At 43.9% G+C, this 13004-nt stretch overlaps 1 protein-coding gene across 1 annotated transcript in view; it reads left to right on the top strand.

Annotated features, from left to right (window-relative positions):
* FRMPD3 (FERM and PDZ domain containing 3) overlaps positions 1-13004 on the top strand; it is a 61408-nt gene that overhangs the window by 21460 nt on the left and 26944 nt on the right. The window contains 6 exon segments of the mRNA XM_025048888.1: positions 1810-1941; positions 3345-3464; positions 8263-8399; positions 8745-8871; positions 10891-10980; positions 12724-12903. Coding sequence (XP_024904656.1) covers positions 1810-1941; positions 3345-3464; positions 8263-8399; positions 8745-8871; positions 10891-10980; positions 12724-12903 — 786 coding nt within the window.

The following is a 13004-nucleotide window of genomic DNA, read 5'->3' as shown; positions in this document are numbered from 1 at the left end:
CTTGCCAGTGGTTCTCAGCCAGGGTTGGCATTGTCCCCTACCAGACAACTTTTGGGAAAGTCTGAAGCTATTTCAGGTCATCTCCATAGTTCGGTGTACATTTAGTGTCTCAAGGTCAGAGGTGTGAAGTGTCTTGTACGAATTTGAGCAGTCCCTGAATTATGAAGAATTGTCCTACCCAAAGTGCCAGTAGCACCCAAGTTGCAAAACATTGGGCCTATCCCGTGTTGATTGAACCGAGAGTTTCTTTGGAAGGCTTATGCCTGGGTGGGCCCCCCTGGGACCTAGGATCAAAACACACTCCTTCAGGTACCTGGGATTGTCTCTTGTCTGTTGAATGTCTCAGTCTATGGGAGGAGCATTGAAATGGAACTAGGCAACCCAGGGGAGTCCAAAGGCCCCTCCTGCAAATGTGGATATCTCTCTGTCAGAATCCTCCTTGGTGCTTATTCATGAGTCAGTATGTCCCTTGTAGATCTATCCTCAGACTAGAGTCTTTACTCTTCTCTTTTGCCTTGGAGCCTTCTCCAAGTATTCTCCTACCTCACAACATCACCACCATTGTTGCTTCCAGGTAGCCCCAGCCTTCTAGGAGAGCAGTGTCCCCTGGCTTGCGATCTCATCCTGACTTCAAGGAGGGTGCACTGGCTATTCTTTGGAAGTTGGACAGGCTGCCAAGCCACTTATCCCACAGAGTTACCTGGGTGAATTAACAGCCTGGCACAGGGGCCGTTACAGTTGTAACACCAGTTGGCAGTCATTGGCTTGGCTGTCCACAATCCCAATGCAGCTGAACTGCAAAGAAAACCTCATTTGTTCCTGCCAGAGCTCCAACAACACTGGTCCCTCTGTGACTACTTAGATAATACAAAGAGATATTCTCAAGTACCCACCAATTTCCAGCTGAACATTTGAATGGCTCAACATCTTTTCATGTTCACTGAGGGGGTTGTTTGGCAGCCCTGGCCATAAGGGAGCTTCACATTCCCAAGCCTGCTTCTTCCCTGCCTTTGGAAGCTGAGCAATGCTGACTCCACAAACACAAACACTGGAGCACAGTGTAGGCCAAAGTCACAACAAATAGATAGCAGAAGTGTCAAATTGACATATGGGCAGCCCCCACAGGTAGGTTTCCAGATACCCTAATATTAAAAGTAGGGCAGAAGAGCAGACAGAGCCCAGAAGTAATCAGATTTATGAAGAAGTGACGTAGTTTCTCTGCACCGACACATTTTTCAAGTTGCTAAATTGATTATCTCTAAAAGCCAGCTACGATCAAAAATGAACATTTTGCCAGTAACTCAAGTCATTCGATTTAGATTTTGAATCCAGAAATAGTCTACTTTTAATCATATAATTGTGGCTTTTGCTTTTGTTAATTCCTAAATAAAGAGTTGATGGACAAATCAGAGCGAACATTCTGACTTACTTGAGAAGGTGGGAGAAGAACCAGCACAGTGCTTGGTATTTAGTAAGCACTCAGGAAAGGAAGGAGAGAGAGAGGAAAGGAGGTCCAGCCTTGATCTTCTCAGCTATATGCCTGGCCAGGCCAAGTTCATAAATACTCCTCCCCACCCACTGTGTATCTTTGGTATTCATCAGGGCCCAGTCCTCTGAATAGCACTCATGCATCACTCTCCTCATCCTGGAGCACATTGCCTGGGCCACAATAAAGGCTGGTGTTTCTGTCTTAGCCTTCTCCCCAGGATTATGATTCTTTGTATTCAGTCCTGCTCTCCCATGTTTGGTGCTTAGGGTAGCTTAGTGCTTGAATGGATCTCCCTCTCAAGGCTCTTTTCTCTTCCACAGGATGTGATGATGACATTACAGGACCGTCTTTCCCTGAGGTACATTGAGCACTTTGCTCTTGTCCTTGAGTATGTTGGGCCAGAACAGAACCACAAGTTCCTGCTTCTCCAGGACAAGCAGCCCCTGGCTTATGTAAGTAACTCTTTTATCCTGGCTTGATAGCTTTGCATTTGGCCTCTACTAGAGAAGAGGACCCTACATACTCTCTTTCTGGAAAATTCATAATTATATGCTCAGCCAACTCCCAGGAGTCACAGGTCTCAATCGAGGTTTGTACTACCCACCTCCAGAGGGCTTTTGGTGATGTCCCTTGTGACCTAAAAAGGGCACGAAGATTGTTTGTCTTGGTCTTTTGGTCACAGATCCTAGAATGCTGAGCTAAAAGAACAGTGTCAACTCTCCTGTCTCCTGGAAGCTGTCCCCATTAGACTTTTCTGCCTCTGAGAGGAAAGTTGGCCTTCAGATGAAGGCCGTAATGGAAGGATCAGCATGTAGAGTCTAGTGAGATCAGCGAGGCCAGGATAAGTGTGGGAATGGACTGAGCAGGACCAAAAAAGGGCAGCATGCCACCCACACCTACTTCCAAGGTAGAGTAGGAGAAAATGTCTTATCATTCTAGCCTTTGCCACATGGAAATAGGCTGGGGAAATTCAGATTTTCTGGATGGTGTTTCACCAATGGTGAAGCACCAGGAAGAGCTAGAGCGGCAACCAGCACCAGTCAATATTCCCAAAGAGGGAGGGAAGGAGTTGAAGAGGGGAGGTTGAGAAGAAATGCCTAAATGGAAATAAAACAAAAGCCAAAAATCACACAAAAAAATGAAAGGATTTTGGAAAGAAAAAAATGCAATCCAAATGCAATCCAGGGACTAACAGGTTCCTACCTATGAAGGGAAAGTTGTGGGTGTCCTGCTTGGAGTGACGCCTTAGGGCCTCTCCACCCCTCAAGAAGTCTTTTGAATCCTATTGGTCTCTTGTTCTGAATAGGATTTTAAACTTTTTATTGCCAAAAATATCTCAAATATACAAAAAGAGTAGAAGGATTATATAAGGAATCCTTATTACCCATGCCAGCTTCAGCAGTTACTGATATATTGCCAACTTGTTTATCTATACCTCCGAATAGGATTTTGAATCTTTGATTTAGCTTCTAGTCAACAACTTCCTCTGCTTGAGGTTGAACCCCTTTCAAGGTAAAGACCCTAGCCCTACAGGAAGAAGAGTCAGAGAAGTTCGCAGGAGCCCTTTCTTCCTACCTAGTACCTTAGGTGTTAGACCCAGTTGTTGATAAAGGCCATGTCCTGGATAAGTGATTCAAAAACTGTAGTCACTTGTGTCAGAAGGGCAGAAAAGACCTTGCTCCTCATCACTTTTCTCTAGGGGTAATTGGAATTGGCCAGGAGGGAGACAGAGTGGTAAACAGCACCCTTGCTCTACCCTAAGCCTCACCTTGAGGACACATTGAGCTGGCTTCCACTAGCACAGCCATTGATTCCCAGATCTCTTTGACTCCAACCTCTCATCCCTGGGATTCAGGTGGTGCAGAGGACACACTATCAAGGAATGAAATGCCTCTTCCGAATAAGCTTCTTTCCCAAAGACCCCGTGGAGCTGCTGCGTCGAGATCCTGCTGCTTTCGAGTACCTGTACATCCAGGTAGAGTCTGATTGGGGGTACACAGATAGACAGACCAATGGACAAACAAGCAGGCAGGCTGTTCAGCTATCGCAACATAAGTTTTTTCCAACTTCCAGGTAGCTCTGAAGGCCCTTTTCTTTTCTGCTACCATTGTAAGCCATAGCCAAGTTGGTTCTGGTGGCCTGAGCTGGCTGTAGCTCAAAGTCCTCTCTGTTTGTCTAGACAGATCTCATTAATTTTCAGGAGCAAGCAATACCAGTATCTTTGGAACCATAACAGGATCCCAAGGTTAACAAGTCCATTTGGATAACAGGGGGTCCCAACCCCCAATGCCTAGCTCTAGTAAGGAAATGATTTCCAATTCAGTCCATCCAGGGACATTTGCTGAGTGCTTACTCTGGCCCAGGCCTTGTGCGTGGTGCTATCAATCAGGGTGAACAAAGAACTGTCTGACACACTAGAGCTTATAGATATGTGGACAAATAAATATAAGATAGGGTAACAGGCACTAAGATAATGTCAAGGTACAGTGTCAATAGGGGCACCCAGGAAGCAGTTTGCCAACTCTCCATAGGAAGGGGATAGTAAAAGCTTCACAGAGGAAGTGACACATGTATGCTCTTAGCCTTGAAGGATGAGTAGATGTTTGCTGTATCCAGAGATGTGGTGGAAGGGGAACAATCTAGGCAAAAGGTCTTGGATCTACAAAGTTTTGGTGGCAAGAAACAGCATGATATGAGAAAGCTGCAAGCAATTTATTATGGCTTGAGTGAGGAACGTGAGGTAAGGAGCAATAGGAAATGAAATAGGAAAGAAAGGAAGCAGATAGTGAAGGGTTTGATAGGCCATGGCAAGCACAAGCTTTAAAATGATTTAGAGCAGTGGTTCTCAAAGTGTCCCTGGACCAACAGCAGCAGCATCAACCTGAAACTTGTTGGAAATGCTAATTGTTGAGCCCCAGCCTAGTCCTACTGAATCAGAAACTCTGTAGGTGGGGCCCAGCAATCTGTTTTAACAAGCTTTCTAGGGAATTCTGATGCCTGAAGGAGTTTGAGAACTAGTGCCTTAGGGCAGTGGGTCTTAACCCTAGTTACACATTAAAATTACCTGGGAAGCTTTGGGGAAAAAAATATTCTGTCCTACCCAAGACCAAATAAATCAAAATCTATGAGAATGGGATCCGAACATTGACATTTTTCCATTGACATAAATTCCTCATGTGATTCTAATGTGCAGCTAAAGAAATCCTGCTGTAGGGTGTGGATACAGAAATGTTGATGGACGAGTGATTTTGGCAGACTGCATAAGACTAAGGAAGTACACCAGCTAGGGAGCTACTGCAGTTATCCAGAGGAGAAATGATGGGGGCTGGAATCAGGGCAGTGATGGAGGGGATGGGGTGGGATTCAAGAGATATTTAAAAGGTAGAATCGATGAGCTTTAACTCAATGATTGGTAGAAGCAGTATCATTGCCCAAGTTAAGGAATATAGGTACTGGAATGGGTTTTGGGAAAAGATGAGTGCCTTTGGGGATGTGTTGAGTTTTAGGTGCCCATAGGACATACGGAATGCTTGATGAGAGGATAAATAAAACCCTCAAAACTCATCTCTGATGATGTCTCTGATGGTTACACCTGGATATGTGCTATGAGACACTGTGGTTGTCCTTGCTGCCCCTTCTGACAACCTAAAATGTTAGGAACACTTCTCAAACAGCCTCAGGTTCCTTTACCAGCATTCTAGGGGACAATGAGTTGTGCTTCTTCTGTGAATTTTATAAGTTTAGTTCTCATTTTATTTGCCCTACAATTCTTCATTCAAGCTTCCAGGGATCATTTTGGTTCAAATATTTTGGAATTTGGTGACAAAACATGTCCACCCTCTCTCTCCTCTTTGTGATGATATGGAATTCAGTTGTATTCCTTCTTCCTTTTTTAAAATCTTTTTTTTTTAGATTATTTTCAAAATTTATTTTTCAGTTATAGTTGAAAATATAATATAGTTGAAAAATATTACATACAATATTATATTAGTTTCAGATGTACAACATAGTGATTAGAGATTTCTATACTTCATAAAGTGCTCACCTGATAAGTCTAATACCCATTTGACACTATACGTAATTATAATATTATTGACTATTCCTTCTTTTTTTTTTATATTGAACAGCTTTATTGAGGTCGAATTGACACATAACAAACTACACATATTTAAAGTGTACAATTTGATAACTTCGATATATGTTTATACCCATGAAAGTATCACCACAATCAAGATATTGAACATATCCATCACCCCCAAAGGTTTCCTCAGGCTCCTTTGTAATTCATCCCATTTCTAGGCAACCACTGATTGCTCTCTGTCACTATAGATTAGTTTGAATCTTCAAGTGTTTTATATAAATGAAATCATGCAGTATGTACACTTATTTTTGTCTGGCTTCTTTCACTCGGCATAATGATTTTGAGATCCATCCATGTTGCGTGTATCAGTAGTCCGTTCCTTTTTATTGTTGATTAGTATTCCATGGTATGAATGTACCAGAATGTGTTTTGTCAGTTCACCTGCTGATGGACTTTTGGGTTGTTTCCAGGTTTTGACTACTACAAGAAAAGCTTCTATGAACATTCATGTAGAAGTGTTTGTATGACATATACTTTCTCTTCCCTCGGGTAAATACCTAAGAATAGAATAGTTTCTCATCTAATAGGTCTTTCTTTAATTTCCTAAAGAAACTATAATACCGTTTTCCAAAGTGGCTGTACCACTTTACATTCCCACCAGCCATAAATGAGAGTCCCAGTTTCTCCACATCCTCATCAGCACTTGATATTGTCAGTATTTTGTTTTTATTTTAGTCATTCTAATAGTGTTCAGTGGTATTTCACTGTAGTTTTCATTTGAGTTTCCCTAATGACTAATGATGGTAAACATCCATTCATGTGCCTATTTGCCATCTGCATCTTTTTTGGTGAAGTATCTTTTCAAATTTTCGCCCACTTTTTTATTAGGGTTTTTAGTTTTCTTGTTACCAAGTTTTAAGAGTTATTTATATGTTCTGGATACAAGTTGTTTGTTGGATTTGTTATTTGCAGTTATTTTCTCCCAGTCTTGTCTTTTCAGTCTCTAAACAATGTCTTTCATAGAGCAAAAATTTGAATTTCGATGAAGTTCAATTTGTCGATTTATTATTTTATGGATTGTGCTTGTGGTGTCATATCTAAGAACTCTTTGCCTAACCCAAGGTCACAAAGATTTTATCCTATTTTTTTTCTAAAAGTTTTATCATTTTAAGCTTTACTTGTAGGTCTGTGATCCATTTTGAGTTAACTTTTATATGTGGCACAAAGTATTGATCAAAGTTTGTGGGTATTTGCATATGGATATACAGTTTTTCAGCACCATTTGTTGAAAAGACTATCCTTTCTCCACTGAATTAATTGCCTTTTCATTTTTGTCGGAAATCAGTTGTCTATATATGTGTCATTCTGTTTCTGAACTCTCTCTTCTATTTGATCTACCTGTCTTATCTTTATGCCAACATCACACTCTTTTGGCTATGATAGCTTTATAATAAGTCTTAAATCCGGTAGTGTTTGTCTTCCAACTTTGTTCTTTTTCAAAGGTGTTTTGACCATTCTGGGTCCTTTGCATTTTCATGTGAATTTGCTTATTAATTTCTACCAAAAACCTGCTGTCATTCTGGTTGGGATTGTGTTGAATCTATAGATTTATTTGGGGAGAATTGACATCTTAATAATATTGAGTCTTCAAACCCATGAACATAGTGTATTTTTACATTTATTTAAGACTATTTTTTCTCAGCAATGTTTCTAGTTTTCAGTGTACAGGTCTTTCACATATTTTGACAGATTTTTCCCTAATTATTTCATATTTGTGATACTATGATAATTGGTTTTGATTTTTAATTTTGATTTTTGCCTGTTGCAAGCATGTGGAAATACAATTAGTTTTTGTATATCGATCTTATATCCTGCAACCTAACTAACTCATTAGTTCTAGTAGTTATGTTTTTTTTTTTTGATTCCATTGGATTTTTTACATAGATGATAATTGATGAAACATTCCTCTTCCACTTTCTCCTATGTGTAGTGATACCGCCATGGCTCTCTAATCCCTTAGCTCCTCCTGGTTCCACCTCAATACAATGGGCAGCTGGTCTAACTCAGGCTGAATCATTGATAGCTGGGAATCTGACCCTCTGGGTTTTGGGACTGTCATCATGCCCTTGGCCAGTAACTCTAGGGGACCCCTTTTAGGATAGTATAAGGAAGACTGACTTACTACTGCTTTTGACCTTCAGATCCCAAGGTACAGAATATTTGCCCCATCTCTGCAAATCATCTCTCATCCTGGGTTTTTGGGCCAGAGCCCTATAGAGAGCCCCTCCAAATTTCTCTCTTCCTTTGTTCCCATTTGACCAAGTAGAGGAACCCTGTATGGCTAGGGGATGAGTATAGGTCCTCAAGAAAAGGCAGGGAGGATCTCTTATAACAGAAAAATGGGAGTGATGCCATGTCTCACTTTTGCACTTCTGCCCACTTGTGCCTTGCCACTCTGCAAACCTTTCACTGAAAAGGAGGCTGTCCAATATCTACTGAATGAAGTGAATAGTGTCTCTGAGACCCAAGGTTCATCTTGTTACCCCTTCCCCAAAGGCAGAACTTTCCTCTTCCTCTTTATCTATGAGGACTGACACCAGTATCCTTTTCTGGGATGGAAGAGAGTAGATGGAGGTGGGATGGGGAAAAATGTCTCCTTTAACTGACAGATTTGGACTGCCCTCTCTCGCAGAGTCGGAATGATGTTATCCGGGAACGCTTTGGAATGGACCCCAAGCCGGAGATGCTTTTAGGCCTTGCTGCCCTCCATATCTATATCACTGTTTCAGCCACTCGACCTAGTCAGAAGATTTCACTCAAGAATGTGGAGTGAGTTGTGCTCGGGCCCTTGGGATGGGGGCCCTTCTAAAGCTGTGTAGAGAAAAGGTGCAATGTTTGAGCTTTGCTGTGCTTTTCAGGAATGTAGCTTTGGGATGGGAGTGAGAATTGGAGTTTCTCATACCTAAACCATGATGTACTTGAGCTATTGCTTCTTCTAGGGAACTGTGCCCAATGTAATTCTCCTGTGCCCATCGCTCTTTCTCTTTTTCTTTCTCCCAGGCTCTATTCCTCTACCTCTGCTTCTCAGATTCATTTGGTTTCTGTCTTACCACCTTCCTTTATCTGCCCCAGTTTGTCTATCTCACTAATTTCTTACTTTTCTTCTGCTTTCAGGAAGGAATGGGGCCTGGAACCCTTTCTCCCCCCCTCCCTCCTGCAGGGCATCAAAGAAAAGAACTTCCGGAAATCTCTCTCTCAGCAACTGAAGGCCCACCAAACACATCCTTCCAGTGGCACCAAGGTACCCAGAGTAGGCCATTGAGAACCCTACTCAGACACTAGTGGCAATGGGTGCTCCTGCATGTCTGCTCTTCTCCAGAAGTTCCCCGCTGTTTTCGACTTGGGTATACATCCAGCTTGGCCAAATATAGGGGACAATTGCAGAGAGGGCTTTTCCCAAAACTTGAGCTTCCCCCAGAGACACCTCAGTGGCCAACCACTGAGAAAGCCCAGGGTCTTCAAAGCAAAGGGACCAAGATGTAGGAGGAGAAAATTCTCAGGTCATTTCACCCACTTAGCAAGTGTTGGCTGAGCACCTGCCACCCTGTCATGTGGACAGCACATGTTTTCCATGGACATGACTACTCTATTACTCACTAGCTTTCTAATTCATCAGTCCTGGGACAGGGAATTCTGAGATAAAAGTCCAGCCCAATGAGACAAGACCTTACCTGAAGAATGGGTGACTGGCAGAGTGGAGGGTTCAGGTCATTGCTGTGCTCTCCAGCACTTTCTTAGGTGCCCTCTGAGGAACTCCCACTCCCTGCTTCCCAGCCCTGCAGGCAGCTTGTAAAGCTCAGTCTGCTTTTGCCCCAAAGGCAGGTCAGTGTTGAGAGCCACTGGAATCAGCATGCAGATGTAGATACAGGACACAATCACCTCATATATTCTACCCATTCCAGATTCCTTGCATTACCAACTAACTTCTCTTTTAAGATGCAAGTTATCCCAGAGAGTTAAGCCATTCCTACCTTGCTGTGCATATTTAATCAGATTGTTTTCTTCCCAGAGGAAAACATCAGTACTCCCAACCATCTCCTCAACAAACATTTTTTTGAGGCTCCGCAGTGCTTGGGCTAGAGATACAAAGATAAAGAAGGCCTGATCTTCCTCTTTGAGTCAGTCACAGGCTAGTGGGGAAACATGACAGTCAGTCACAACACAGTGCAATAGGTATGGGTGCTCTGGAAGCATACAGAAGGAACGCCCAGCACAGCCTGAGGGGAGTGGAAAAGGTATTTGAGGCCAGAGCCGGGTCTTGACTGACAGATAAGAGTTTGTCTAGGTGAGTTGCAGAGAGGAAGACTCTCCCAGGTGTTTTCAAAGGCCCAGGGTTATGAGAGAATGTAGTACATGGAAAGAAATGCAAGTAGTTCAGCATAAGCCAGGAGAGAAAGTTCAAGGAACACACCTGTAGTGTGGTGGAGGGTGGGGTCTAGAGAGAAGGATGGAGAGAGGTTGGCAGGAGCCAATTCATAGAGTGTCTTGTGTGCTATGGAAAGGAGTTATATTTCACCCTGTAGGCAGCCGGGAGCCATTGAAGGGTTTAAGCAGGCAGCTGATGTGATTAAGCTTATGTTTTAGGATGCTCTCACTAAGCAGTGTGGAAGGGTTGAAGGAAAGGAGTGTTAGTAGTGAAGTCACAGATGGGGGACATCAAGGCAAGGACCATTGGGCTAGAGAAGAAGGGTGTATAGGTTGGAGAGACAGTTAGGAGGTGGAATCAAGATGATTTGGTAACCGATGGCCTTCTCAGGAAAGAGGATGAGGGAGGAGTCCAGTGTGACTCAGATTTCTAGCTGGAATGCCCAGGGGATACTGCTACCACTAATAGAGATTTTCCTATGAGGGAATGCCAAAGGAAGAGCAGACTTGGGACTTGGGGGCGTTCAAGATTAAAGGTATTGAGGGGGACCCCTGGTTGGGGATGGCCAGTACCTAGTGGCTATAGAGGATCTCAGGAGAGAGGTTTAGATGTGATGAGGTGTCACAGTTGAGGAAAGGAATTGGAGTTAACTCAATTAAGATAGATTCTTTGTAATGAGGCTTTGGAGGAAGCAGGAGTGTTTAGAATGCTAGAGGCAGAGCTGGCCAAACCAGAACCTTCCTACAGTTTCTCTGAAGGTCTCCTCACACTCCCACAGTGTGGCTTGCTGATTAGTGCCTGTCCTAAGATGATGACACTCCTTCCTGAGAAAACAGGAAGTTTGCTTTTGTGTGTCTCAAGTTTCTCATATTTCTGGGTGGGTTGTTTCCGCAGGGCTCTGCAATTCAGGCAAAGCTCCAGTATCTTCGAATTCTGAATGAACTTCCGACCTTCACTGGTGTTTTGTTCAACACTGTGGGCCTGGTCAGTGAGGGCAGTGGGATTGGGGGGAAGGGAGCCCTCTGTGTGCACTGTCCTTGGGTGGAGGGCAGAAGGGACTCCATTAGAGCTTTAGGGGGGCATTCTCTCTTAGCAAATATTTCTAAAGGCCTTCCCTCCTCTTCCTCATTCTTCTCCTTCTCCCCTCTCTAGTCCCACCTCTGATAAAATGGTTAAGTAGGAGGCCATATTTGTTTTTAGTACCTCTTCATGACCCTTTTGTGTCCCCTTTCCTCAATTTCAGGGGTTGGCAAACTTTTTCCATAAAGGGCCGGATAGTAAATATTTTAAGTTTTGTAGGCTGGCTATGCACATGTCACAAATACTCAGCCCTGCCATTGTAACATGAAAGCAGCTGTAGACAATATATAAACAAATGTGTGTGACTGTGTTCCAATATCTCTTTATGGACACTGAAATTTGAATTTCATGTGATTTTCACATGTCATAAAATATGGTTCTTTTGATTTTTTTCCCAACCATTTTAAAGTGTAAAAGCCATTCTTATTTCATGGGCTGTATAAAAACTGGTGGTGGGCCAGATTTGCCCATGGGCCAGAGTTTGCTGACCCCTATCCTGTTTAATTTCCCTTCCTTATACCCCCACAGCCTCCCACCCCAGGCTTCCTGAGTCAGCATACTTCCCCCTGCCTGCCCAGAGCATCTACTGCAGCAACACCCTTTTCAGGAGTGGGGTATTCCTGGTCCCCCCTAAGACTGTGCCCCAGGCTAGTTTACCCTAGTGAGTTATGGTGAAAGGAAATTCAAATCATCTTGCTGACTGGATCCAGGTGCTTGTCATGCTCTCGGAAACGTGCTGTCATGCTCATGCTGGCAGGGCACACCAATGGAAAGCTGCTTATCAAAGTATAGCAGATGGAAGAGGTTCCTCAGGGTGATGCTAATACCAGGGAATAGGCCCACAGAGGGCACCAAGGAGCCTGTCGGGACCACTTAAATGAATTCAGTCCATCAGGCACAAAGGTAGCCATTCACATACTAGGATTTGAGGATTGCTGAAAGCCCACTGCCCCCTCCCTCCATCTTACCCCCCACACCCTTGCCATTGCTGAAATTCTTATAGGCCATTCCTTTAGATTAAGACTGCTGTAGTGCCTATCAAAGAGCAAAGATCTTCTTAGGGAGAGAGACCCCCTCTCATCCCGCCATTGAGCAGTCAACCCTTAATACCTTAGGCAGAGTTAGTTTAACTTTGTCAGTTTAACTTTTGGCACCTGGTGAGAAGTACATGTTTGAGTGGCTGTTAGTCATTGACGGGGCAGGGGGCAGGGGTGATAAAGAGAAAACACAAGATGCCACCTGTTCAAGCAGAGCACTGGGTGGAGGCCTTAAGTGGTCCGCAGAAACAAATGGAAAGTCCTTGGAGCTTAATAGGAAGAGGATGCTATAAAGGCACTGAAACAAACCTCACCTACTTCATGATTTTGCTGGAACCAGCCCTGCTGCTTCCCACTTCATTCAACCTGCTGCTGAGGCTAAGGTGTCCATTTGGACCAATGATCCAGGACCTTGACCTGAGAACAGGAGAATCCCAGGCCATTTTCCCCTGAAAGTTGTCCTCCTGCCCTGGCACTGAGCCCCAGATGCTTCCAGGCCTCCCAGAAGAACTGGTCCAATGCCTGTTTTCTGTTCCCTCCTCCTGCCTCCTCCCCCACCTCCTCTGCCTTTTTTTTCCCGTGAATGCTGCCCACCACACTTGGGCACCAGGGTGAGAAGCAGTCAGCCACTACTCTCCTGGTAGGACCCCGTCACGGCATCAGCCATGTTATTGACCTCAAAACCAACCTCACCACTGTGCTGTCCGAGTTCAGCAAGATCAGCAAGATCCAGCTATTTCGGGAGAACCAGGGCGTGGCCCGGGTGGAGACCAGCATCATGGATGCCAAGGTAAGACTGGCTTTGGAGCCTACTTCTCCCCAGGGACAGGCCTTGGGAACAAAGGAAGAATTAAAGAGAAAGAGTTTGAGCCTGTCAGGTGAGGTTCAGTT

The sequence above is a fragment of the Pteropus alecto genome, unplaced genomic scaffold, assembly GCF_000325575.1.
Source record: "Pteropus alecto unplaced genomic scaffold, ASM32557v1 scaffold246, whole genome shotgun sequence".
In the NCBI taxonomy this organism is placed as follows: domain Eukaryota; kingdom Metazoa; phylum Chordata; class Mammalia; order Chiroptera; family Pteropodidae; genus Pteropus; species Pteropus alecto.
This window is presented reverse-complemented; position numbering and strand designations above follow the sequence as displayed.